The sequence below is a fragment of the Paroedura picta genome, chromosome 11, assembly GCF_049243985.1.
Source record: "Paroedura picta isolate Pp20150507F chromosome 11, Ppicta_v3.0, whole genome shotgun sequence".
Classification (NCBI taxonomy): Eukaryota; Metazoa; Chordata; class Lepidosauria; order Squamata; family Gekkonidae; genus Paroedura; species Paroedura picta.
The window spans coordinates 1,593,393-1,616,409 of record NC_135379.1 but is presented as its reverse complement, the minus strand read 5'-3'; the positions used below and the strand labels follow the sequence as shown (position 1 = coordinate 1,616,409).

Below are 23,017 nucleotides of genomic sequence, written 5' to 3'. Positions count from 1 at the left end.
CCCCTGAGGCCAAGACCATGCCTGGGAATCAGTTAATCCCCATGGGCTCCCTCTGGCAGGGTGCTGCTTCTTTTAAACTGGATTGTTAATCAAATGCTCTATGATGGGACAGAGTTAATGGAATATTTGGTCTTGGGAAGTGCTGGACTGCTCGGTGGAGGGGCCTTGCTCCTGAGATGTCAGAACAAGTCAAATTGGTCTGCTGACAGCTACTGGCCATAATTATGAACGAAACACAATCTCCGTGTTCAGAAGCCTCAAATCCTTCAAGGATGCTGGCTCCAAGATATAAAGGGCTCTGAAGGTCAACAGGAGTCTTGCAAACTGTGCCCCAAAATGAACCAGGTGCCAGTGTGGATGGGCCGACATGGGAATATGGCCCCTCTGACCCACTCCAGTCTGCAGAAGTGTGAGGGGCAACCACAGCGGGGACGTTTGCCCTGCAAATAATGCTTATAGGCTCTCAAGGGGTGTCTGGCTGGTTATGATGGAGTAATCTGACCCAGGACAGATCCTGGCCCTCAACTTCTCAATCCGAAAGCCAGGAGGCAACATCAGAGGAAGGCCTCGGCCTCTCTGCCATACGGGCTGGCCCCTGTGCGAGGCAGGATGCTGCAGTACATGGACCCTCCCTGGTCTGACCCAGCAGGGCTCTTCTGAGGGCCTCATCAGGGGGAGGCCTCGGCCCCCGTGCCCTGTGGCTGGCAGTCCAGGATAACTTGACTGAAATCAGAATTTCACTCACTCAGCTGTACAGAGTATTATGTCTGAAGAGTTCAACCCTTCTCCTACTGTATTTGTCCTCCCTAGCCTCTTCCTGCTTTATAGAATCATAGAGTTAGAAGGGACCATACAGGACATCTAGTCCAACCCCCTGCTCAACGCAGGACCAGCCCTAAGCATCCTAAAGCATCCAAGAAAAATGCTTTCCCACCCCACCCCCAGCCATTTTCTTCCACCCCAACTCTTCCTTTTACTTTCCCTGCCTCCTGCTGGGCTCAGCCAGCCACAGAATCTTGGCCACCTCCCCTCCCTCCCTCCTTGTTTCTTCAGTCACCGCCACGCCCACCGGCACACTCGCCTGCCTCACCAGGCAGCACTTCTGCCACCCTCCCACCCCCCCCCCCAGTGTTTCTTGACTCTTCCTCATCTCTACTCCGTCAGTGGCTCCTTTTCCGGAGGAGCCTGGTCACGGCATCTTCTGGCCATTCCTGCAGGCTCCAACTGTGCCACTAAGCAGCCACTCAAAGTGGCAGCCAAGATTTCATAACGTTGCACCACGAGATCTTGGTCTACCTTGCTGGATGTCGACCGTTTTTAAAATTTTTCTCTTCAACTTTTTAAACTCGTTATTGCATCTTATGCAAGCATGGGGCTGTCCTACATATGCAGAAACACTCCCCTAGTCCATAACTGAAGAAGTATAGGTACATCCCATCACCCCCTGCCACAAATTTTATTAGTCTTTTAAGCTGCTCCTGGACTCTGGCTCTTTTCTTCTGTCCCTGGCCCCAGTGTGTGTGTTTTAAAGCCACATTGGCATGGGCAAGGCTTAGAATAAGATGCATCACATGCATATCCTCAGACACATATACTACAAATACTCAAGAATGCGTTTATGTTTAAAGGAATATAATTTTGGCAACATTTAATATGGTGTAATGTATCTGATATGAGCCTCTTGTGGCACAGAGTGGTAAGGCAGCAGACGTGCAGTCTGAAAGCTCTGTCCATGAGGCTGGGAGTTCAATCCCAGCAGCCGGCTCAAGGTTGACTCAGCCTTCCATCCTTCCGAGGTCGGTCAAATGAGTACCCAGCTTGCTGCTGGGGGGTAAACGGTAATGACTGGGGAAGGCACTGGCAAACCACCCCGTATTGAGTCTGCCATGAAAACGCTGGAGGGCGTCACCCCAAGGGCCAGACATGACCCGGTGCTTGCACAGGGGATACCTTTACCTTTAATGTATCTGATAATAAATAACTGAGCAATTCAGTGTTTTCCATTTTGTAAAGTTTATAAGGTGATAGTCAAATAGGCTGCAAGGCCAGCCTACTGTGACTGAATGAAACGGCTTCTTATTCTTTTCTTTTTTTTAAACGGCTTCTGTACAAATATTTTCTTATCTTTACTACAATTTTTTCAATGTTTACTTTTTTCAATATGTCAGATGATTTTAAAGTAGCAAAAATGCTGCAATGCATAGCACACAAGTATTGGGAGTAGCACAACAAAAACAGAGTCCAGTAGCACCTTTAAGGGCAACGAAAGCTCCCGCCTTGAATAAATCTTTGTTGGTCTTCAAGGTGCTACTGGACTACGGTTTTGTTGTGCTACTCCAGACCAACACGGCTACCCATTTGAAAGTATTGGGAGTATTTGCAATTTTGCTTGTAAAAATGCTGCAGCATTTATATAATTAAATTCTACAAATATACCTTTAGTACAATTTAGTACAATTTTACATTGTAACCAATACGTAAGTGATGTATTTTATGCCATCAATGAAGCGAGTAAGTTTAGATTTGAAGGTTAAGTATCGCATCTATTTCAATTCTCCTCAACATTCTATTCCCCCCCCCCCGAGTAAAAGTCGTCTATGGCTTCGAAATCTCCACAAAATTTATATTTTTACTTTCCACACAGACAGACTGCAGCTTATCCACAAGAGCAGGGACCTGAAGAAAGTCAGGGCTCGTATGCAGACACACAACGCCTACATCCTGAGTTCACTTCTAATTAAACTGGGATACGCAGAGGGCCCTGAGGCCAGGTTCACACGCACCTATCGCCTCTCTGCTTAGGTTAACTCTGGTTACCAGGGATGTACGAGACAGAATCCTGATTTATGGGCAGGAAATCTCTCTCCTAATTAAAACCCCAGCTCAGAATGTCAATTGCGGGTGGCAGGGGTGGAATTGGAGTCGCCATTTGCACTCATGACATCTAACTGGGATCCCCCGTCCACAGAGAGAGAGAAAAGCAAGGCTCAAGGATCAGCCCATCAACTGGGTTTGTGCACACCTAGGCTTAATTCCACTTAAAACTGATCCGAACACAGCATATGAGTTACGGAGTGCCCCAAGTGTATAGCTTAGAATAGGCCAAGTGCTGTTTGGAAGGTTTTAATCTTTTCAACTGCTGAATAGAAGAAACCACCTGAATTTTGTGATCTAATATGTGACAGGCAGATGCTCTTTTGGGGCAGTGGCCCCCAACCTTTTTATCACCGGGGACCACTCAACACCAGGGACCACTCAACGCCTTTTACTGAGGCCCGGTGGGGGGGGGGGGTAGTTTACTCCTCTACTCTCAACCACTGCCCTGACGCTCTCTGGTCGCTATGGTAATGTTTAAACATCCCTTCAAAATAAGATACAGACACACAACAACAATGAAGTGTGTTGTAAAGGGCTGGGGGGGGGGATGAAGTAAAGGGCCGGGGGGGGGGGTGGAGAGAAGGCGTCCTTCGGGGCCCACCTCCAATTAGTTGAAGGACCACATGTGGTCCGCAGCCCACAGGTTGGGGATCGCTATTTTTGGGGATTTCCTTTCTGGCATGGCTATCTTGCAAACCGGAAGATCATGTGCGTGACCATCTCAGGACACACAATCAACATTGCCCATGAAAAAGGCATGCGTATTCTACAGCTTTGGTGCACACATGCATAGAATCATAGAGTTGGAAGGGGCCATACAGGCCATCTAGTCCAACCCCCTGCTCAACGCAGGATCAGCTCTAAGCACCCTAAAATAGCGGTCCCCAACCTTTCCCAGGTCAGGGACTGCCTCCGGGGTGAGGGGAGAGCCGACAGCCCAGGTGCAGTGAAAATGCGCACAAGCAATTGCTGCGCATGCACATTTTTGCCACCAGGGGTCACTAACATGCAGGTGCGGCAACTGTGCGCATGCGCATTTGCGTCACTGACGTGCCGGCGGCTGCGCCTGCCTCTTCCCTTCCTTCTTGCTGTGGGCGGGGGGACGCAGGCGCAGCTGCCGGCGGCCCGGTACCGTGGCCTTTGCGGCCTGGCACTGGGCCGCGGACCAGGGGTGATGACCCCTGCCCTAGAGCATCCAAGAAAAGTGTGTATCCAACCTTTGCTTGAAGACTGCCAGTGAGGGGGAGCTCACCACCTCCTTAGGCAGCCTATTCCACTGCTGAACTACTCTGACTGTGAAAATCTTTTTCCTGATATCTAGCCTATATCGTTGTACTTGAAGTTTAAACCCATTACTGCGTGTCCTCTCCTCTGCAGACAACGGGAACAGCATCCTGCCCTCCTCCAAATGCCAACCTTTCAAATACTTAAATGTCCCCTCAACCTCCTTTTCTCCAGGCTGAACATTCCCAAGTCCCTCAAATTATCTTCACAGGGCTTGGTCCCTTGGCCCCCGATCATCTTTGTCGCTCTCCTCTGTACCCTTTCAATTTTATCCACGTCCTTCTTGAAGCGAGGCCTCCAGAACTGCACACAGGACTCCAGGTGTGGTCTGACCAGTGCCATATACAATGGGACTATGACATCTTGTGATTTTGATGCAATGCCCCTGTAGATTATGGCATTTGCCTTTTTTACCGCTGCATCACACTGCCTGCTCATGATTCCCCCCATCCAATTTTGAGCTGCAAACTATGCCTGTTGCCTTTTCCAAACAAAACAGTAATAAGGCTGTAATGAGATGACCCCTCACAGCACAGGCCAAGCATGACAGACAGGAGCACCAGAAGCACAGCGCCAGAAAAGGCTTTGCATGGAAATGAAAACTGGGTCACGGCCACAAAGCCAGGACGCTGCGCATCGAGTTTTTCTGTGGTTCTGCTGCAAAACCGGACAACCCTCACCTTATCATACAGGACAACTTCTAGCCAGTTAAGATGCGGACTAAGTAAAGCAGCTTTATTTCCACAAATAGTTGCAATACATTTAATACAGAGACAAAAACAAGAAAGTGCCAAACTTCCCTGGCTTCTTACATTAACCGTATTATTTAACCTGGACCGCCTGCTAGAGCTTTATTACAGTGAGGGTCTAACCCACCCATCTGTCTCTGGGTCACACCTGAGACTGCTCCGTTACTGTATGGCTCTGAACAAATAAATACAAGAGAAGCCTAGCTAATAACCCCTCCCTTTCTTCTGCCTGTTATTGCTGTAAAGCCAAATAAAAATATTTTCCTGCAGCGGGGGACAGACAGCGTTGAGGGGGATTTAGAACTTTATTAAAGGGTGTGTGCGGAGGAGGGAAGGGGAACACAACGGTGTGTGAACAAGAATGGGGAAGTCAACAAAAGGGAAAAGAAGGGCTGCCCTTCAGTCCAATGCCTTCCTTGCACGAAAATGAAAAATTACTCTGTGTGAAATCAGAGCCACCCAGCCTCTATTCACAAGGAAGGGTGAGGCAGAACCAGGTGTCAGATCTTCTGTGTCGTTTCTGTTCCTTTTCATGTTTTGTCTGCATTTCCTACAATCTCCTTCCACGCCTCACAGGGTGGATCAGGCTCTGTCCACGCAGGATTCCTACCTAATGAGCACTGGGGACTGAGGCACATTCGCGCCAAGTGACGCCTCGCTCGCAAACCTCTCCGGGAGCCTTACCCTTCTACAGCTTTCACAGGGCGTCCCCTGCCACTGGCTGCAAAGAGAAGGAGCGGTCCGCTACGGGTGGGCCGTATAGACAGGCTCATGTGTACAAATGCCAGCTGAGAAACAAGGTGTTTCCTCCATGCATGGCATCCTATGGCTACAGCAATCTGACTTGCTCTTCAGAAGACCAGTCCAAATGGATACCCTATACGAGGGGTGGTCAAACCGTGGCTCTCCAGATGTCCATGGACTACAATCCCCACGAGCCCCTGCTTGGCAGGGGCTCGTGGGAGTTGTAGTCCATGGACATCTGGAGAGCGCCGGTTTGGCCACCCCAGGCCTGTATATTTCCCTCCACTGCCCCAAATCATTCCAATCTACCCTTTTGCTCCTTTTCTTAGCTTCCATTTTATGTGGGGTCAGTGGGCCTGAACATCAGATTTTTCTCTTTCTGCAAGAACAACATAAAGGCTTGAGATCTAGCAACAAAGATCCAATCCCAGCCTTGTAGCCCTCCGGCCCAAAGGAAGGGATTTTGAGAGTATCAGCCGTTGCTCAAGTTCGACAGGGGCTGACAAAGACCACCACCTCAAGGCTCTTAAACAAACAACTGTTCCACAAAGATCAGGGCTCTGGAACTCATGCTTAGAAAGGACCCACGGCAATGGGGACTAGATCCCATGATATAAAACTTGAGCATTTCAAGAGAAAGACGGGGAAACCCGACCTTCAGAACTAGGCCTTTTGCTTCTAAGATAGCTTCTGGCCCAGAGCTGGTACATTTGTGCCCTACTCATATTCAAGCAACTGTTAATGCAAATAGGCACCAACGTGGTCAATGGGGGGGAGGTCCAGACTAACCCATCCAGTAGCTCTTCCCATCGCACACAGGATGGTCAAACCTTTCTCCTAACAGCTGTGTAGCATCCCCTATAAGAGGCCGCAGTTTACAGTGGGAGGGCAAAGGCTGGTTGCAGAGTCTGCTGGAAGGCAACCAGAGAAAGGCCAAGCTGGAGGAAATGGAGACGTAAAGATGCAGCCTACGAGGGCTAATTTTGGCCCTGAAATACCCCCCCTCCCCAAGCACACCCTGAGCCAATGAGCCATCCCATTACCAGCCTGCTGAGTATTTACGAATGAGACTGGATGCTGATAATCGTATGCTGGATTGGGAGCCTCCATTTCACGAAGCTTCCATCAACAGTATCCAGAAAGAAGAGGTCAGAAGCCCGTGCACTTCACAGCCACGGATGCTCACCAGGACGTGTCATAAAGGAATCCTCAGCCGTTGTGCCTTCCGGCAGATGAAGTCGGATCAGTGTTCCCAGGGAAACTTACCTTTTCTCCCACGTCCTAATGCATACTGGGCACCAAAGCGAGTGTTATGTCGGTTTTTAACCATCCTCTGCTAAAGGACTTCTACTCTGGGGTACGTTTTCAGCACAGGGAGACGCCTGCCCCATTTCCTCACCTCACGGGAAATGCTTGCAGAAACCCGTGCTGAAAACCTGCCCTCAGGCCGTTAGTGGTGTGTGTGTGTGTGTGTGTGTGTGTGTGTGTGTGTGTGTGGATGTGTCCCAATGGGTGCCCTTCGCCTAGCTGACATTCGTCCGGGATCCAAGACCTCCAACCATAAAGGCCTTGAAAGCCGTTGCAGCCGTCTTCTGGTGTGGAGAGGTATGTGCGCATGTTTGTATTTATTATTATATAGATATAAAAAAAGGAATAGCTCACTCGGTCATCTCCCGCCAGGAATAAGGGGGTTCTCCCAGCGCGACATCCATTGCCGGCAATGGACACTGCCAAAATTACGTCGGCATCAGTGAGTTAGCCACCTCTGTCCTTCCTTTCTCCACCTATCAAATTTCTCATGCATCATCCAGCTTCCCAACCATCTTCCTGTTTTCTTCACAGCACGCACGCCATGTTCTCTCCTTCCTTCAGGGCGGAGTTGCAAATGGAGTTGAGAAAAGGAGACGCATGGTCAGCTGGGGAGGCTGTGAGCAAGCTCCTTGCTGCCCTGAGAAGCTGGACGGAAATGGTTGAAATTACTACAAGGGGGTCAGCACCAGAGGTCGGGAAGGACATTGCTTTACATGACAAGCTCTTTTCACCCTCCCGCCCGGCCCCTGCAGAGCACGACGCTAGGGGTGAGCGCTTGGGCACGGTTCCGCCGCCACCACGCTGGCCGACTCGGGCTTCGGTGATCACCGAGGCGGCCGAATCGTGCCAAAGCGCTCACCCCTACACTACATAAAGGACCACCGTTCTTGGTTCACAAGCGGGGCTTCAAAGAAAAAAGAAAACCCAGTTTTGCTGTTCTGTTTCTTGGATCCTGGTCCCGAAACAAGACCAGAGCTTGATGCATCTATTTGACATCAGAGACACCGTCCAATTATCCTGCTAAGAACACATCGTGGGCCAGCATCTCTCAGCTGGCTAAGGTCCTTTCAAGGGCCTTAATACTTCAAAGAGGCAGCTATGTTCAAAAGGTGGCATGGAGGGTGGAGGACAGAAGCGGCTAACTCTTAGTGCCGTGATGAAACACAGGGCCCGTTATAGTCTCCACGTTGTTACAGTTGCTCCAAACGCAGAAATAGTTAAGGGTGGGGAAGGTGGACGAAGGGAGGGGATTTCAAAATGTGAGGACACCACTGGACAGAGTCATTCGGGTCAGAAGGTCTGCCGGCTAGATCCGTACACTCAAGAGCAGCCCTCCCAATCATGCCTTGGCTTTCTAAAGATTGTCCGTAGTGGGAGTACAAGAGGGATCCAAATCACTAAAGACGCACAGAAGCCCCAACAGGAAAAGGACCCCTTCAGCAGGAATTCCTGCTGGATAATGATTTCATAACTGACCACAGATTGGGGCAAGTTGTCCTTCAGCCAAGAGCAGCTTAGAGACCAACAAGGTCTTGGGCAGGATGAGCTTTCGAGAGCCTTGGCCAAGGGTGGTCAAACTGCGGCCCTCCAGATGTCTATGGACTACAATTCCCAGGAGCCCCTGCCAGCGAATGCTGGCAGGGGCTCGTGGGAATTGTAGTCCATGGACATCTGGAGGGCCGCAGTTTGACCACCCCTGGCCGAGGCTCTCGGTCAAAGGGAGCTCTAATGCTCAAAAGCTTCTCCTCGCCGCCAATCTTGCTGGACTCAAAACTGGCTCTTCTGCCCCAGAACTACCCCAAGAGAAAATAAACAGGTAACATTGGGCAATAAAATTCACGAATCCGAACTCTCAAGGCACAGCGGAGACACAAGCAAACTCCTGTGGTTTTCCTTTATGGCCAATTGGCTTCCTCCTTCACAAGAACATCAGAAGAGCCCTGCTTGGTCAAACTAAGGTGGGCCCCATCTAGTCGAGCCTCCTGTCCCCCATAGTGGGCATATCAGTTCCTCTGCAGGTCCAACAGAAGGGCATAGCAGCCCAGACCTTCCCCTGAGAAGACCCTCAGAAGAGCCCTGCTGGGTCGGACCAGGGAGGGTCCATCTAGTCCAGCCTCCTACCTCACCCAGGGCCAACCAGTTCTTCTGGAGGTCCAACAAAGGGCACAGAGGCTGAGGCCTCCTCCTCCTGCTGCCTCGTGGCTCTGGGATTCAGAGAATTTGTGCCTCTGGACCCCTCTCAGTCACCATGGCTAGGAGCCACTGATAAGACCCCTCCTCCGTGAGTCTGTCTAATCCCCTTGTAAAGCTGTTTATTCCTGTGCCCATCACACCACCATCTGGCAGCACATTCCATATCTGAATCACTCTCTGTGTGAAGATGTGGCTCAGCTGTACAGAGTCTCAACAGAAAGGAAGGTGCAGAAGCTTTCCCTCATCTAGATAGATCTAGCAATTCCTGGTGCCCCTCTTTCATCATTATGCACCTTGTTATCGATCATCGCAATACAGTGATGAGGACCAGAGTTTTAACCACGTATCCTACAAACGAAATTCAACCTATTTTTAAAAAGCTCTTTCCTTCTTATCAAACACCTTTCTCCAGACCTGCCTGTCTTATATTCACAAACACACAAGCAAAGGACATGAAATAACCTTTTGTGGTTGAGAGTTCCTCATTAAGGTAAGCCCAGATCACTTCTGCATCTGTAGCATTTTAAAAATGACCCCCTGGACAGACACCCAGAGACAGGGAGAATTCCATCCAGTTTAAGAACCATGTTTTAAGCAGTATCCAACTTGTTAGAGCCAGTTTCCAGGTAGGTATTTCAAGAAAAGGATTACTGGCTTATTACTGGTTTTAATCTGGAGAAATAGGTTTGATTTCCCACTCCACCTCCACATGCAACCAGTAAGGTGACCTTGGGCTAGTCACAGTTCTCTTGCAGCTCTCTCAGCCCCACCTACCTCACAGGGTGTATGATGTGGGGAGAGGAAACCAGCTTGGGGCCCCTTCAGGTGGTGAAAAATGGGGTATATATTTTTTTAAACCTCGTTTTCCTTCTTATACAACTGCAAAACTTTACAGAACCTTTCGCTTTGATCCAGTTTGCCTGTCTCGGCTTTGCCATGACCTAGGCAAGTATCTGACTATGTACTGACAAGGAACAGTAAGGACGTTTGGAAGAGTTCCAAGCCAAAACCCTTATTTTACAGAGTCTTAAGTCTGACTAAGACAACTAGGGTGACATGGCAAAGAAAACTGGTAGTTGGAAAGTTTATTCAGGGTGCCTCTACCCCTTCACCCAACCACCCCGACTGGGCTACGTTGCAAAGAAGCAAACATCACAGACGATGCTACAGCATGACTGTTTCCAGCTGAACCACTGCCGTGGAAGCAAACCCTTGAGTGCTCCACGGCAGACAGGGTCTTTAAGGTGGCTGTTCAGTTTTGTAACAGGCGGACAGAAATCTTGTTCTGCATTAGCCTGACTCAGCCTCTTTTTGCAGAAAGATGTGCTAATTGCTTCATTCATGAACAGCTGTTTGATATCCCGTTGGCCAAATTAGCCTCAGAGGGCACGTCAGGAAACTCTGACCCATATTATTGGATGGAACGAACTGTTCCATTTGCCAAGGTGAAGAAAATCTCTTTTGTCATCTGACCGGGCAACAAAGGACACGCAGCCTGACTCAAAAGGAACGCATAAAATGGTTCTGGAAAGTTCTTCACCAATTTGGGTTCCTAGATCAGAGCAGAGATTTCCTGCTGGATTTTCATCTGCAGCCACTTGGAATTACAGAGACTTGCAGCCCACCCTATTCTGAAGTCTTACGAATCAAAGTTGGATTCTGTACTTAATTGGAAAGCACATAACTCAGCACAGCAAAGCATCCATTGTAGCGGAAGCAGAAGAAGCTCCGTTACCATCTGCTCCCCACGAGCGAAGGGGGCCAGCGTAAGGAAACCCCACTTACTTTGAGATCCTTCCAGCAGTCCAGCAGCCGGGCAGCCAGATCGCTCACGTCCACCAGCTTGTCGGCCTGCTCTTGGCTCCGCTCGCTCTCCACGTCCGAGACGCCCTCCTCTTCGTCCTGGGAAGGAGTTTCGGCTGCAATGGATTCCTCCAGCTTTGCAGCGCTGCTGTCTTTCGCCTCTGCTTCGGTCTCCGGCTCCAGCTCTGCAGCGGGCTGAGGTTTGCTGGGCTCCAGAGAGACCTCCGCAGCCACCTCCGTGCTGGGGTCCAGTGGTGGGGGCTGGTCCTCCCCTGCCTCCACCGGGGCGCCGTCCGGAGGCTCGAGGTCCTCTTTCCCTTCCTTCAAGTCCGTCTCGCTGGGGGTGTCAGAAATCGCACTGTCCATGCTGTTTTCGCTGATGATTTTGAGCCTCCGGAAAGGAAGCTTCTTGGGAGTCTCCGTGTCCATCTCTGCGCTCGGCTTGGCCGAAGGATCAGGCGTGTTGAGCGGGGTGTGAGCCCGGGAGGGGTTCTCGCTGGAATAGCCGTCCCCTTCGCTCAGGTGCGGAATCACCAGCTTGGTCTGGGCCCAGCGCTGGATAATCGGAAGCACTTTGCTCTCCTCCAGCATGTTTTTATTGGGGATAGGCAAGAGCTCCAGGGTCTTCATGATCTGATCAGAAAACACGAGAACACCCAACTTTTCAGAACTATGGATCTGACTGCAGAACGTGGTCGCCAGGGGAACAGGAACGCCTGCTTAGCAGGCGGGTTCACTCCCCGGCGGCACCTCCAGTGAAAAGGACCAGGCAGGAGGCGATGGGAAAGAGCCTTTTCTGCCTGAGACCCTGGAGAGCGGCTGCCGGTCTGAGCAGACAAGACTGACCTTGAGGAATGGAGGGTCTGATTCAGAAGCACACAGATTAATGTGTACCAATAGTAAAAAAAAGGCTTTCACGACCCCTCGCCCCCACCCCCCAATTCCTGTGCAGCTGCTCTCTTTTTAGAATCTGCCGTAATGCCCACATGGGCAAAATTGTCACTGGCAGCTGACCTCATAGACAGAGTGCAAAGTGGTGTTCTCGATCCCCGCCTGGCAGGCAGGTGCCGGCTCTAGCCAGCCGGTTAGGATGTCACACCGGCTGCTTTAGGATTTCTTTATTTAAAGTATTTGCTGGCAGCATTTCTACTTTGCGGGACTCAAGGCGCCTGACAACGTACATAAAACAATGTACATTGTTTAATAATGTAATAATAAATCTAATAATAATAATAAATGATTTAAAAAGCACCTATAAAGACCCACAATTTAAAATCTCCCATTTTTAAAAATTGTTTTTAGGTGCCGCTGACTTACTGTTCTTTGTGGCTTGATGTTATGTCCTCAAATTCTAAGTTTGTACGCTAGCTAGGGCATCAGTTTAGTATTTTAAAAAGTGGAATGCGCTGGCAGGGGCTTGTGGGAATTTCAGTCCACAGACCTCTGGAGAGCCACAGTTTGGCCACCCTGATCTAAGGTACCCACGTTGAAATCCCAGCTCTGCCCAGGAGATGCCCAAGTGACCCGAGACCAGTCACACTCCCCACCTATAGCCTACCGCACAGGGCTGTTGTGAGGGGAAAGTGGAGAAGCAAATGACATAAGCTGCTCTGGGTCCCCACTGGGTAGAAAGGAGGAATATAAAGGAAGTAAATAAATAAGCATGTCCTATCTGTGGGCTTTATAGCTGTTCACTGTCACTTGTGAATGGGCTCCTGACAAGGGTGCACGAGGGAGGACTGTGGTTGACCAGCCAAGCATCCAGTTCTGGTTTCTGAAGAACTGCAGTATTTGGGGAGGTTTATACACAGAAAAAGAGCGACGCAGCAACCCCCAGGCGGCTACTGACCTCTCGCTGAAGCTTCAAGTTGTTTCCCCGGCTGTCGCCAAGCTCTGCCATCCAGATCCAAAGCAGAGACAAGCCGTGGCACTCTAGGAAGGACTTCAGGCAGGCCTGAGAATGAGTGTTCTGGGGGGAGAATAGAACGGCCATTCAGCTTCCCATCCGCAGGGGCGGCAAACCAGCAGAACTCCAGCAAGCAACTGTGCTGCAAAACCACAGTGTTATAAGAAGCAGAGCTGCTTCCCACTCAACAACAAGGGGCTGAATGTTGTTATTAGGGATCGGCACAAACCTAAAAATTCTGCTTCAGGGTGGCCCTGAACCCAGCACCAAACTGGAATCTACACAAACCAGCCAGTTCAGATCCCCTGGCAACCATTTCACCCATCCGATTTGCTTGCCCCGCTTCACAGCTAGTGTGGGCGTGTGTATGGCGGAGGGGTGTTTAATGGCTTGCAGCCATTTAGATCTCATAGCTGATAGGTGGTCCCACCCCAACTCAGTTTAAATGGCTGAAATGAATGTGAGCCATTTCAGTGGTCTGTTTCTTGGCCTCCCACTTGGGCCCTTGCCCTGCTCAGTTGTTAGGTTTAAATTGCCTGAACAACCAAAGAGAAGCCTTCTTCTAAAATGTTCGGGAAAGGCAAAGTTCATGCTGATTTTTGGCTCAGGAACCGGCTCGCGCCCATCCCTAGTCATGTACGGCAGCAGGAGTGTGAAACTTGGCCCTGGAAGACCTCACGGTGTGTATTGGGACACATCCTTATCTCTGCCTGCCTGTGGGCAAATACCAGAGCATAACTACCCATGATGCCAGGAGAGAGAGCTGGGCACCTGCCAAGACAGGAGAGACAAAGAAAGAATCAAACAAAAAAAAGAGAGACAGCAACTTTGAACGTTAAAACCATTCTGGGGCCATTCAGACTCAACACGGGGACCCACCTGAATCAATGTATCTGAAGAAGTGAGCTTGGCACCCCAAAGCTTATACCTTGAATAGAACTTTTACCTGTATGAGTTTTAGACAGGTGAGCTTCTGTTCCAGAGTCTCAATCCGCACCATGAGCCGAGACAAGCTGAGAACTTGGTTCTTATCTGAAAGCCCTTCCCCGTTCTCCAAGAGCGCCTCGAGCTCTCCATCCACCTAGCGATAACAAAAGGAAAGGTGTACAAGGCATACAGACTTGCTAGCCCCCACCCACCCCCAGGCTTTGTGGCTAGTCTGACATGTGTCAGGAAAGCTTTTGGGGACAAAGACCTTGAATAGTTTACTTATTCAAAATATTTATTAGCCGTCCTTCTCCCTAGTGGAACTCAAGGTGGCTTACAATATAGGTAAAAGCTCCTAGCTCATAAAAAGCTCATAGAAAAAATTCACTATGATAAAGACCAATTTGAAAACATCAAAATAGGACTGCCAATCTCAGCAGAGTTAGTCCAACGCAGTCCTAAACAGAATCCATCCTGAAGACTGACAGTGGGCGGGCTGGGGGCATAAGGCAGCTCCCGGGGAGGTGATTCTGTAACTGTGGGGCAGTCGCCCAAATGGGGGTTTCTGATCCGACAGTGCCCAGGAACCGGACAGGGAGCGACCAGATCCCCCTCTCAGAGGCGGCCCTGTGGGTCTGCTCTGAAACCCAACGGAAGCAAATTTGCTCAAGAACATCTGGGCACGAAAGAGGAAAGAGCCCCAGTTCCAGGGCTGCGGTCCGAGGGACCTCCTCATCTCTCCCAATCCCAGAATGCTTATTTATTTATTATTCAATTTCCTGACACCCTTTAAAACCATCGCTCAGTAAAATATAAAATACAGTAAAAATGATTTTGAATGCATCACTTCCGAAGAACGTTCTATCTTCCACTGGACTGCATTTTGGCCAAGTGGCCGCCGTCTGGCTTCCCCCCTCCCCAGCCCTATTGATGGCAGGAGATTGGATTCAGCAGATTAAATTCAGGTTTTTAAAATGTAACGAAAGTCAGGCTTCCTTTTTCCTGGCAGCTTTGAGGTCAGCCAGGGCATGAGACCTGCCAACCTAGAAGCTTAACAACACGGGATTAGTTCAGTGGCTGCTGTTTCCCACACCAGTAGCTACAGCAGAGACACAAAAACAGGAGGCAGGGAGAACAGACACGAAGCAAAGAGCTTGTGTGCTGTGGAAACGCGGGCATCAGGGATACTTAAACGAGAACTGGGCATGGGGCTAGTGCAGCCACGGCAGAGAGCACGTGCAAAAGCCAAAGAACGTCAGAAGGCAAGTCCAGCATCACCCGTATCTACAGGTCTCAGAACATCATGGCCAGCAATGGTCCTAGGAGCCGGGCCTTCAGCCAGGGCTGCTGGAGACATTAATCCATCTGACTGGGTGGGAGACACTTGATGCAAGTGAACTTCTGGCATCTTATCATTTCTTTGTTTATTATCCGCCTTTCTCCCAGATTCCCAAGGCGGATTACATAGTCTAAGTCTGTGCAGCTGATATGAAGACAAACGCATTTTCCTCACCCCCCTGCCCCCTACCTCCTCACCAATGTTAGATTTCGGGTGACGGAGCCTCCTGGTAACTCTTGGACGGTCTGGGGAGCAAGAGCCCCCAAGTGCTGGGGAGACAAGCATGACAAGGGGGCTGTAGATTTCTCTTGCCAACAGAGCCTCCCCCCCCCCCTTAACAGGGCATCCTCCATTTCTCAAGGAAGACAGAAAAAACTGCACAAAAAGGTGCCTCTTTCACATCATGTTCGGCCCTGAGTGAACCTGTAGAATCAGAGCAGGATTTTTCAATGCTCATAAAAGGATTAGCTGCCGCTGGCTTGGACAAAGCCACGATGAGGCCTGATGATGGAAGGGAAGTAAAAATCTATTTTATTTTTGGCTACCTATCTTGTACTGTTGCTGAAGGAACACTGAAAAACTAACAGATCTGATGAAGCTTGTTGGAAAAACATGTACAAGGAATTTTTAGCTAAATAATAATAAAAAAGTATTTTTACTTTAATTGCACCATTGGCCTTGGCCTTATTTTTTAAATCTCTTAGTGACTGATGTGGGCCTTTGATTTCCCCACTGCCTGCTTCTAAGACTTCACCATATTATTTATTCATTTTATTTCTCTAAAGTCTTAGCCCCTTTTCTTCCTTGCAGAGCTCATGACAGCTTACAAACACAGATAAATGCACACCAAATAAAATCCATTAAATAATTTAAAATCACTACTCAGAGCTGATACTAAACCTCAGACCTAAAAAAAATTGTCTTCCACTGCCTCTTAAATACTGAAAGGGAGGGAAGGCCAGGCACAATTCGCTGGGGAGGCTGCTCCATAATCATGGAGCTGCCACCAAAAAGGCCCTCTCCCATGGACTCACTGAATAAGCTTCTTTGACAGTCAGGAGGGCCATGACCCCAAAGGCACACACGGAGATCCCAGTCACCCCCCCCCCCTCACCCACACTCACCGAATCTTTTTTACGGGACCGCTCCTTTTTCATTTTGCCCCCAGCAGCCCTGATGCTGACTCTGTTCTCTCCTCCAAGGTAACCTCGGCAATTGGTGGAGCCACAGAAGCACTTCTGAGCTTCTTTGCTGTTTGAACAGAGACTCATCAGCACAGGAAAGACTAAGTCTTAGGCACAGCTTTTGCCTCTTTGTGACATAAGGCACAGATTTCATCTCTGTGTCACCCATCCTGTCCTGAGAGCTCATCGAAGGTAACGGTTATAAAAGGAAAGATATAAAAACCCATTACAAAGCAGAACTCCCTGTTCCTAGCTTGTCCTACTGAACGGGAATGAAAATATAGGGACGTTTTATAAAATATCTGGAAGAACAATGGTGCAGGACTACACTGACTATCCAAGAGACAGGAGCTCCAGCACTGGGGGTGGGGAGAAATAAGATCTACTAATCTACAGTAAGCTAACACATACTTTTAGAAATTTTATGCATGCACACATACGCGCACACACACGCATCTGAGAGAAACGGCTTAGAAACTAAGATCACCACACTGCAGAGTTCTATGCCAAGATCTGCCCCTGGTTGCTCAGCTATTAACCAAGATGCCTGTGATGGCATCTGACTCTTACGATTCCTTTCTCTTGACCATCCACATTTCAACAGAGTGCAATCATGGGAGGGAGGCCGGTGGCCCAGTGGTAGAGCATCTACTTCATGTGCAGAAGGCCACAGGTTCAAACCACGGTATCGCCAGCTAAAAGGACCAGGCAGGAGGGGATGTGGAAGGCATCAGCTTGAGACCCCGGAAGGCTGCTGCCCACTGGACAATACTGACCCTGATGGACTGATGCAGTATAAAGCAGCTCCATGTGTTCATGTGACAGCACCAGGAATTTTTCTCCCCAAAAAGTCTAATACAGATCAATCAAATAAAGTCTGAGCCCAGTAACTCTTCTTAGAACAGCCAAGTTTAACTCCAGGTATAAGCTTTTGTGTGCATAGATGCTTCTTCAAATACATGCACACGAAGGCCTATACCTGGAGTTAAACTTGGTCTTAAAGGTACCTCAGGCTCAAACTGGTCTATTGCTTCAGACCAACACAGTGACCCCCCCGAACAGGTAAATCAGAAGGAACTCCCTTGAAAACAGGCTCCAGGGCTTGCTCTCACAGGCACAGAAGCAGACACTGCTCTGGAGCGTATTCAATGCAAGGACCTCGGATTTGTTTAGACACCTTAAAGCAGGGGTAGTCAAACTGCGGCCCTCCAGATTCCATGGACTACAATTCCCATGAGCCCCTGCCAGAATTCGCATCCGCTGGCAGGGGCTCATGGGAATTGTAGTCCATTGACATCTGGAGGGCCGCAGTTTGACTACCCCTGCCATAAAGCCACATAGAGGGCAGTCTGGGAAGCCCAGGCCTCTCCTTTTATTTTTGAGAAAGGAAGCGCTTGATTCTCTGAAGAGGCTGGAAGGAGAGCACCCTGGAACAATGTCAACAACTGTTTGGAATTGGGGCAGCAGACCTCTTGATTAAGTACACAATTATCAGGACAAAAGCTTTAACTGCAAGAATGGTGTTGGTCTCTCGAGTGCTCCTGCCCTCGAATTTAGCTGTTCTGCTGCAGACCAACACGGCAACTCTCCAGAAGCCACGAGGCGAAGAAGCAACTGACTGAAGGCAAACACGTACCCATATCTCTGGAACTGGTAGTCGAACGTTAGCTCGGAGCCCGACGGGACCAGTTTGGTGGTGAAAAAGCCAACTCTCAGCTGCCCATTTACAGTCCACTAAGGGAGGAGAGAGTGGAATTAATAACAACACCGTATGTCATTTAAAAATATTTCCCCAAAACAGCTGTGCACAGCTGGAATGCCTGGAATCAAGCACAGAGGGAAATCACCGAGGTTCTGCCAGTCGCAGGTACACAGCACGTGTATGACCAGCAGACAGAATGAACAGGGCCAGTCTCAAAGGCTAAATCAGGGGCCCCAATTTTTCTGCACCCGCAGGCGCCTTCCAAGTACTGAAGCTGCTCTGTGAGAATGGCTCCAAAAGGACTGGGACTGACCCAAGGTCACCCAGCTGGCGGCCGATGGAGAAGGAGTGGGGAATCCAGCCCAGCCCTTCAGATTAGAGGCTGCCGGAACTCCACCACTACACTGACTGTGCAGCTTGAACTTGCCTACCCAGGGTCCCTCCCTTTCCGACCCCTCCAGGCCCATCATTGGCTGTTCTGGGGGGGGGGGGGAGAACCCAGGGTTTCACGAAATCCCCAAATCCAGCCCCACTTGCCCCAGAGACCACTGAACGTGCTTACCATGGTGGATTAACATGCAGAGAATGCTGGCTACACAGAGCCACCCACCCGTGTTGCCTTTGGGCTGCCACAACACAAGAAGGATGCAACCCTCAGGGCTTCATCCTGCAACTCACCTTCTGTGTCTCACAATTTGGTTCACAACTGTGATTCATGAAGCGTGAGCAGTTTCCTTTCTGAGTGGCATCTATTATCTGGAAGGGAAGGGAAAGAAGACATTTATATGCACCTCTGTAGAACTGCATCTTCTCTTATAGTCAAGCAATAAAATAGGGAATTCAACCTCTTTACAAGGTCCTGCTAAAGAAAACAGCTATGCATTACAAAAACGATTCCACCTACTTTCATTATCGGCTCATACACTAGTAGATTAGCGTTGGAAAGACTCAACTCCCACAATACAGAAAGTGAGACAAACATATTTCAATATTTTTCATGACAGACATGCACAATGGGTGAGAAATTTGGGAGATAACAGACAGCCAGAAACATACAGATAATATTGCATATTTGCAGACATATAAAAAAAAGATGGTGGAAAGGAGATTTACCTCCATTTTGTGTGATTATAATACAACCTCCTCTCCTCTAAATAAAGAGCATTTAAAAAGGACTCACAGCTTGCCTGATTGCCAAGTCCCACTGCTGGGAGCTTCATGCTTGCACCTCATGTATTCAAGCTACCTTTTTGAGAGGCTGCTGCCTTTCCCACTCACCTCGTCATTTTTCAACGCCATGAAGTAGTAATGAATATTCTTGCTTCGGGCATATTCTTTAACTCGCGCTTTAAATTCTTTGTGGTCCAGCACCTCTCCACAGTATTCCAGTACAAAAGTGTTCCTAGGGAGACCCAAAAAAAGGAGGGGCAGAGTCCAAAAAAGCACTAAACCACAACCAAAAGGAAAAGCAGCCAATGAGTCCAACCCAGGGAAAGAGCCAGGAAAGTTTGGCATAAACTGCCTAAAGAGTAAATAATAATGCATTAAAGTAGTCCACAGGTGAAGCACCTGCTTGGCATGCAGAAGGTCCCAAGGTCAATCTGGGGTGTCTACAGCCAGAAGAAACTCAAAGCAGCAGCACTGCGGGAGGCTAGGGGGCGGAGCCAACCACTTCCCACCAGAATGCAGAGCTCTGCGCTCAATGGGCCAACCATCGGACTGGGCATTAAGCAGCTCCAGAGGCTCAACTGATGAAGACGGGAAATAAGAATGCAATAGTAGAACTCCCTGCTGTCTCAAGCCGGAGGGTGGGTAAGACAGCTCAGGGGTCGGAGGCACATCTGCTGGAAGTGCAAGTTCAGCCAAGTTCAGCAACTGCCCTGTTCTGAATCTGACGGGCCCAAAAACTCCCCACACATGAAAGAGCTTTTCTCCACTTCTCACAACATGAGAACTTTTGAGCACTCCATGAAATTAAAGGCCAGAAGGCTGAGAGCAGAGCAAAGGGAGTCCTCCTTCATCCAAGCACGTGGAATTCTCTGCTGCAGGAAGTGAGGGCAGCTACAAGCACAGACAGCTTCCTGTGGGGGCACATATGGTCATATGAAACATCCTGTCAGGGGGAGGGATGCTGGGTATTCTTGGGCCTTCGGGGGTAATGCTTCTGCAGTTCTGGTCCTGCTGGTGGACCTCCTGATGGCACCTTGCTTTTGGCCACTGAGGGAGAGTATTGGACCGGATGGGCCACTGGCCTCACCCAACAGGGCTGCTCTGATGTTATTTTAATTTGAACACAGTAAAACAAAGGTACTGGTAGGCTTGTGGCCCAGCCCCGTACCCTGTTGCCTGCCCTGCTTTCACCCCAGGGTGTGTGGCAAGGAAGAGACTCCCCTTGGCTCACGCCGGTCTCTGGTCTCCACAGGAGACTCCTGCTAGCGCAAAGGGGAGGGAGGGAGGGAGCAGGAGGCAGCGAGAGAGCCACTAAGTTCCTCCCTGGCTCCTGCACAACAAAAGCTAACAGGCCAGTCGTTTTCACTGCCTGGATGACAGATGGAGCTAGGCTGGTCTCCTCCGAACAACGAGGCAACAGCTGTTCTCTCCCATGAACAGAGCTCTGAGCAGGAAGCGCTTCAAGCCAAGGAAGAGGGAAGCCAAACTGGAGGCCGTTCGGCAGGAGGAGAAGCCTTACGAGGGGAGGTCTCTTGCGGCTCGCAGGCCCCAGCCCTTCTTCTCTGTCAGGATGACTTCCACGTCGGCATGCTGCTTCCTCTGGAACCGCCGGTTGGAGCAGTACTCCCCATTCGGACACCTCGAAGAGCTGAGCAGGAGCAGAGAAAAACACCATCAAAAACAAGGAACGGTCAGATTCCCCAAACCACGCTGGTATGTCTAGCACTAGCAGGGCCCTGGACTGCCCAGGCTCACCTACTCTCTTTGGGTCCCTGAAGCCAAGCAGAGCCGGGGAGTGCTGAGGAGCTTTGCTGTGCTCGACTTCACCAAGTCTTCCCTACCCCGCTTGCCAATACTCCTGTGAGGCAGGTTAGGTGGAGAAGGGCCGTGGATGAGCAGCAGAGCCTCTGCTCAGCAGGCACAAGGTCCCCGGTTCCATCCCCGGCCTTGCCAGTTCAAAGAACCAAGCAGTAACCTCTGCCTGAGTCCCTGGCCTGTTCACGGCTTACGCTGTTTCGCAGGAGCCATGGCTCCATGGCAGAATATCTGCTCGGCATGCAGCAGGTTCAATCCCTGGCACCCCCAGTTAGAAGGACCAGGCAGGAAGGGATGGGGAAGCCTTCTTCCGGAGTCTCAGGAAACGAGACAGGTCTGATGCAACACAAAGGAGCTTCATGCGCTCCCCATGGCGCTGACTGGAGGCTGCCACTGTGGGAAAGAGCTTCCCTCATGCCGGGACATTCCCACTCTGCCATCCCCAACCAAAATCCGGAATGCATTTCGATCTGACAAGAACAGACGCGGAACCTTTTCGGCTGACTTTTACCTAAGCCACACGCACAATGCGTGAAAAAATGAGCTTTCTGGTCACTTCTGCCTTGGACCCTTCCGGCCTTGAGAAAGGCTAGCGTAGAGGAGTCCCCAATCAAGGCAGCACTAACCCAAAACTCACAACAGGTCTACAGGCAGAGGCAGATGGGAGGGGGGGACAAGTAGGGTCTAGATCCTATTACACTCAAAATAGGTTTTGAAGTGATCCTAAGTTCAATTCAGGCCGCTGCCTTTAGCCTTCCAATCCCTTCACAGCCTCAGGCAAACATGCCCCACAGCGGCCCACATGATCCCTTTTGTTCCCCCACCCCCTTCTTCCTTGGGAATGGTTCGGTCCACACCAACCCAAGCCAGAGCCTCTTCTGGGCCAGGCCCACCCTTAGGGAGTGAACTGCATCGCCAGTCCTCTTGCTAGAGCCCAGAGCTCTCTGCAAGGGTGGGCTTGGGGGCTTTGGCTCATCTCCACGGCTTCCTTTCGGGGCTCTCACCAGTGCTCTTTGGGGTTCAGATGGGCAGATAAGTGTACGGTTTTGTGATTGGCATTCACTAATTTCTAGTGAATGCCAATCACAAAATCGTACACTTATCTGCCCGTCTGAACCCCAAAGAGCACTGGTGAGAACCCCGAAAGGTTGGAGCCAGCAGGAAAAGCTGCACCAAATGCCGAAGGAAAGGAAGGACGGGAATAATCAAAATTCCAGCCGGAACTGAAATCGAAGCCTGAAGCAGCCAAGAAACCAACAACAGCCTCACAAACCTTGAAAGCCGCCCTGGAACAATCAGATCTCAGCTCCCCCAAAGGCACCCCCAGGCCTTAGCGGCCGGGACATTCATTTGGTCATCGGCGGGAGGAGACTCCGCTCTCCGGGCTGCTTCCAGCCACCAAGGTGAAGCCATCCCACCCCAAGCAGCTGACTTCTTCTTGCGTGCCAGGGTGCTGGGGGGGGGGCGACCGGAGGAGACGGACAGCGCACCGACCCCCCCCCCGGCCTTACCATTCGATCATGAGCAGGCGGTTGAGGCAGTCCTCTCCGCAGGCCACCTCCCCTTGACCTCTCTCGTCTTTCGAAAGCGTCGGGCACTCGCACAGCATGCGCTTGATGTCGCGGTGAGACTTGTTCTTCTTCCTGGGGAGGGAGGAGCCAAGAACAGCCGTCACCACCTCCTGCAGCAGTGAGTTCCACGTGTTCATTGCTCTTTGCGTCCAGAAGGCCTCCTTTAATCTAAGCCTACCACTTATTCATTTCATGGAGCTCTGGGACTGTGAGGGAGGGAGAAATCTACTTCTTTCTCTATCTCGTGCTTAAACATTTCGCTCTTCGTACATCATTTCCCCCAAGGCTGGAGAGGTGTGACCAGGGTGCTGGGTGCCGGCATCCAAAGCAGTCGTTCCAGGCCGATGCAGCCAGCGCTGCGCTGCGCGAGAGGAGGGGAGGTGCGGGCGCGGGTGTGTAACTCAGCGCACACATGCAAGCCTGCATGTGCGTGGCGAGTTAC

The 23,017-nt window shown here is 50.3% G+C and overlaps 1 protein-coding gene across 5 annotated transcripts in view; it reads right to left on the bottom strand.

Moving 5' to 3' along the window:
• The window catches only part of SETD2 (SET domain containing 2, histone lysine methyltransferase), a 48,797-nt gene that overhangs the window by 11,838 nt on the left and 13,942 nt on the right, over positions 1–23,017 (bottom strand). For 3 of the 5 annotated variants that reach the window (XM_077304427.1, XM_077304429.1, XM_077304426.1), the window contains 10 exons: positions 22,516–22,647; positions 20,709–20,837; positions 19,298–19,421; positions 18,698–18,775; positions 17,954–18,051; positions 16,258–16,384; positions 15,331–15,402; positions 13,814–13,948; positions 12,811–12,930; positions 10,944–11,594 (listed from right to left, as the gene is read on the bottom strand). In XM_077304427.1, coding sequence (XP_077160542.1) covers positions 10,944–11,594; positions 12,811–12,930; positions 13,814–13,948; positions 15,331–15,402; positions 16,258–16,384; positions 17,954–18,051; positions 18,698–18,775; positions 19,298–19,421; positions 20,709–20,837; positions 22,516–22,647 — 1,666 coding nt within the window. Of the gene's footprint in view, positions 1–7,316; positions 7,611–10,943; positions 11,595–12,810; positions 12,931–13,813; positions 13,949–15,330; positions 15,403–16,257; positions 16,385–17,953; positions 18,052–18,697; positions 18,776–19,297; positions 19,422–20,708; positions 20,838–22,515; positions 22,648–23,017 lie in introns of all 5 variants that reach the window. The other 2 variants (XR_013225613.1, XM_077304428.1) reach the window with 2 other exon arrangements.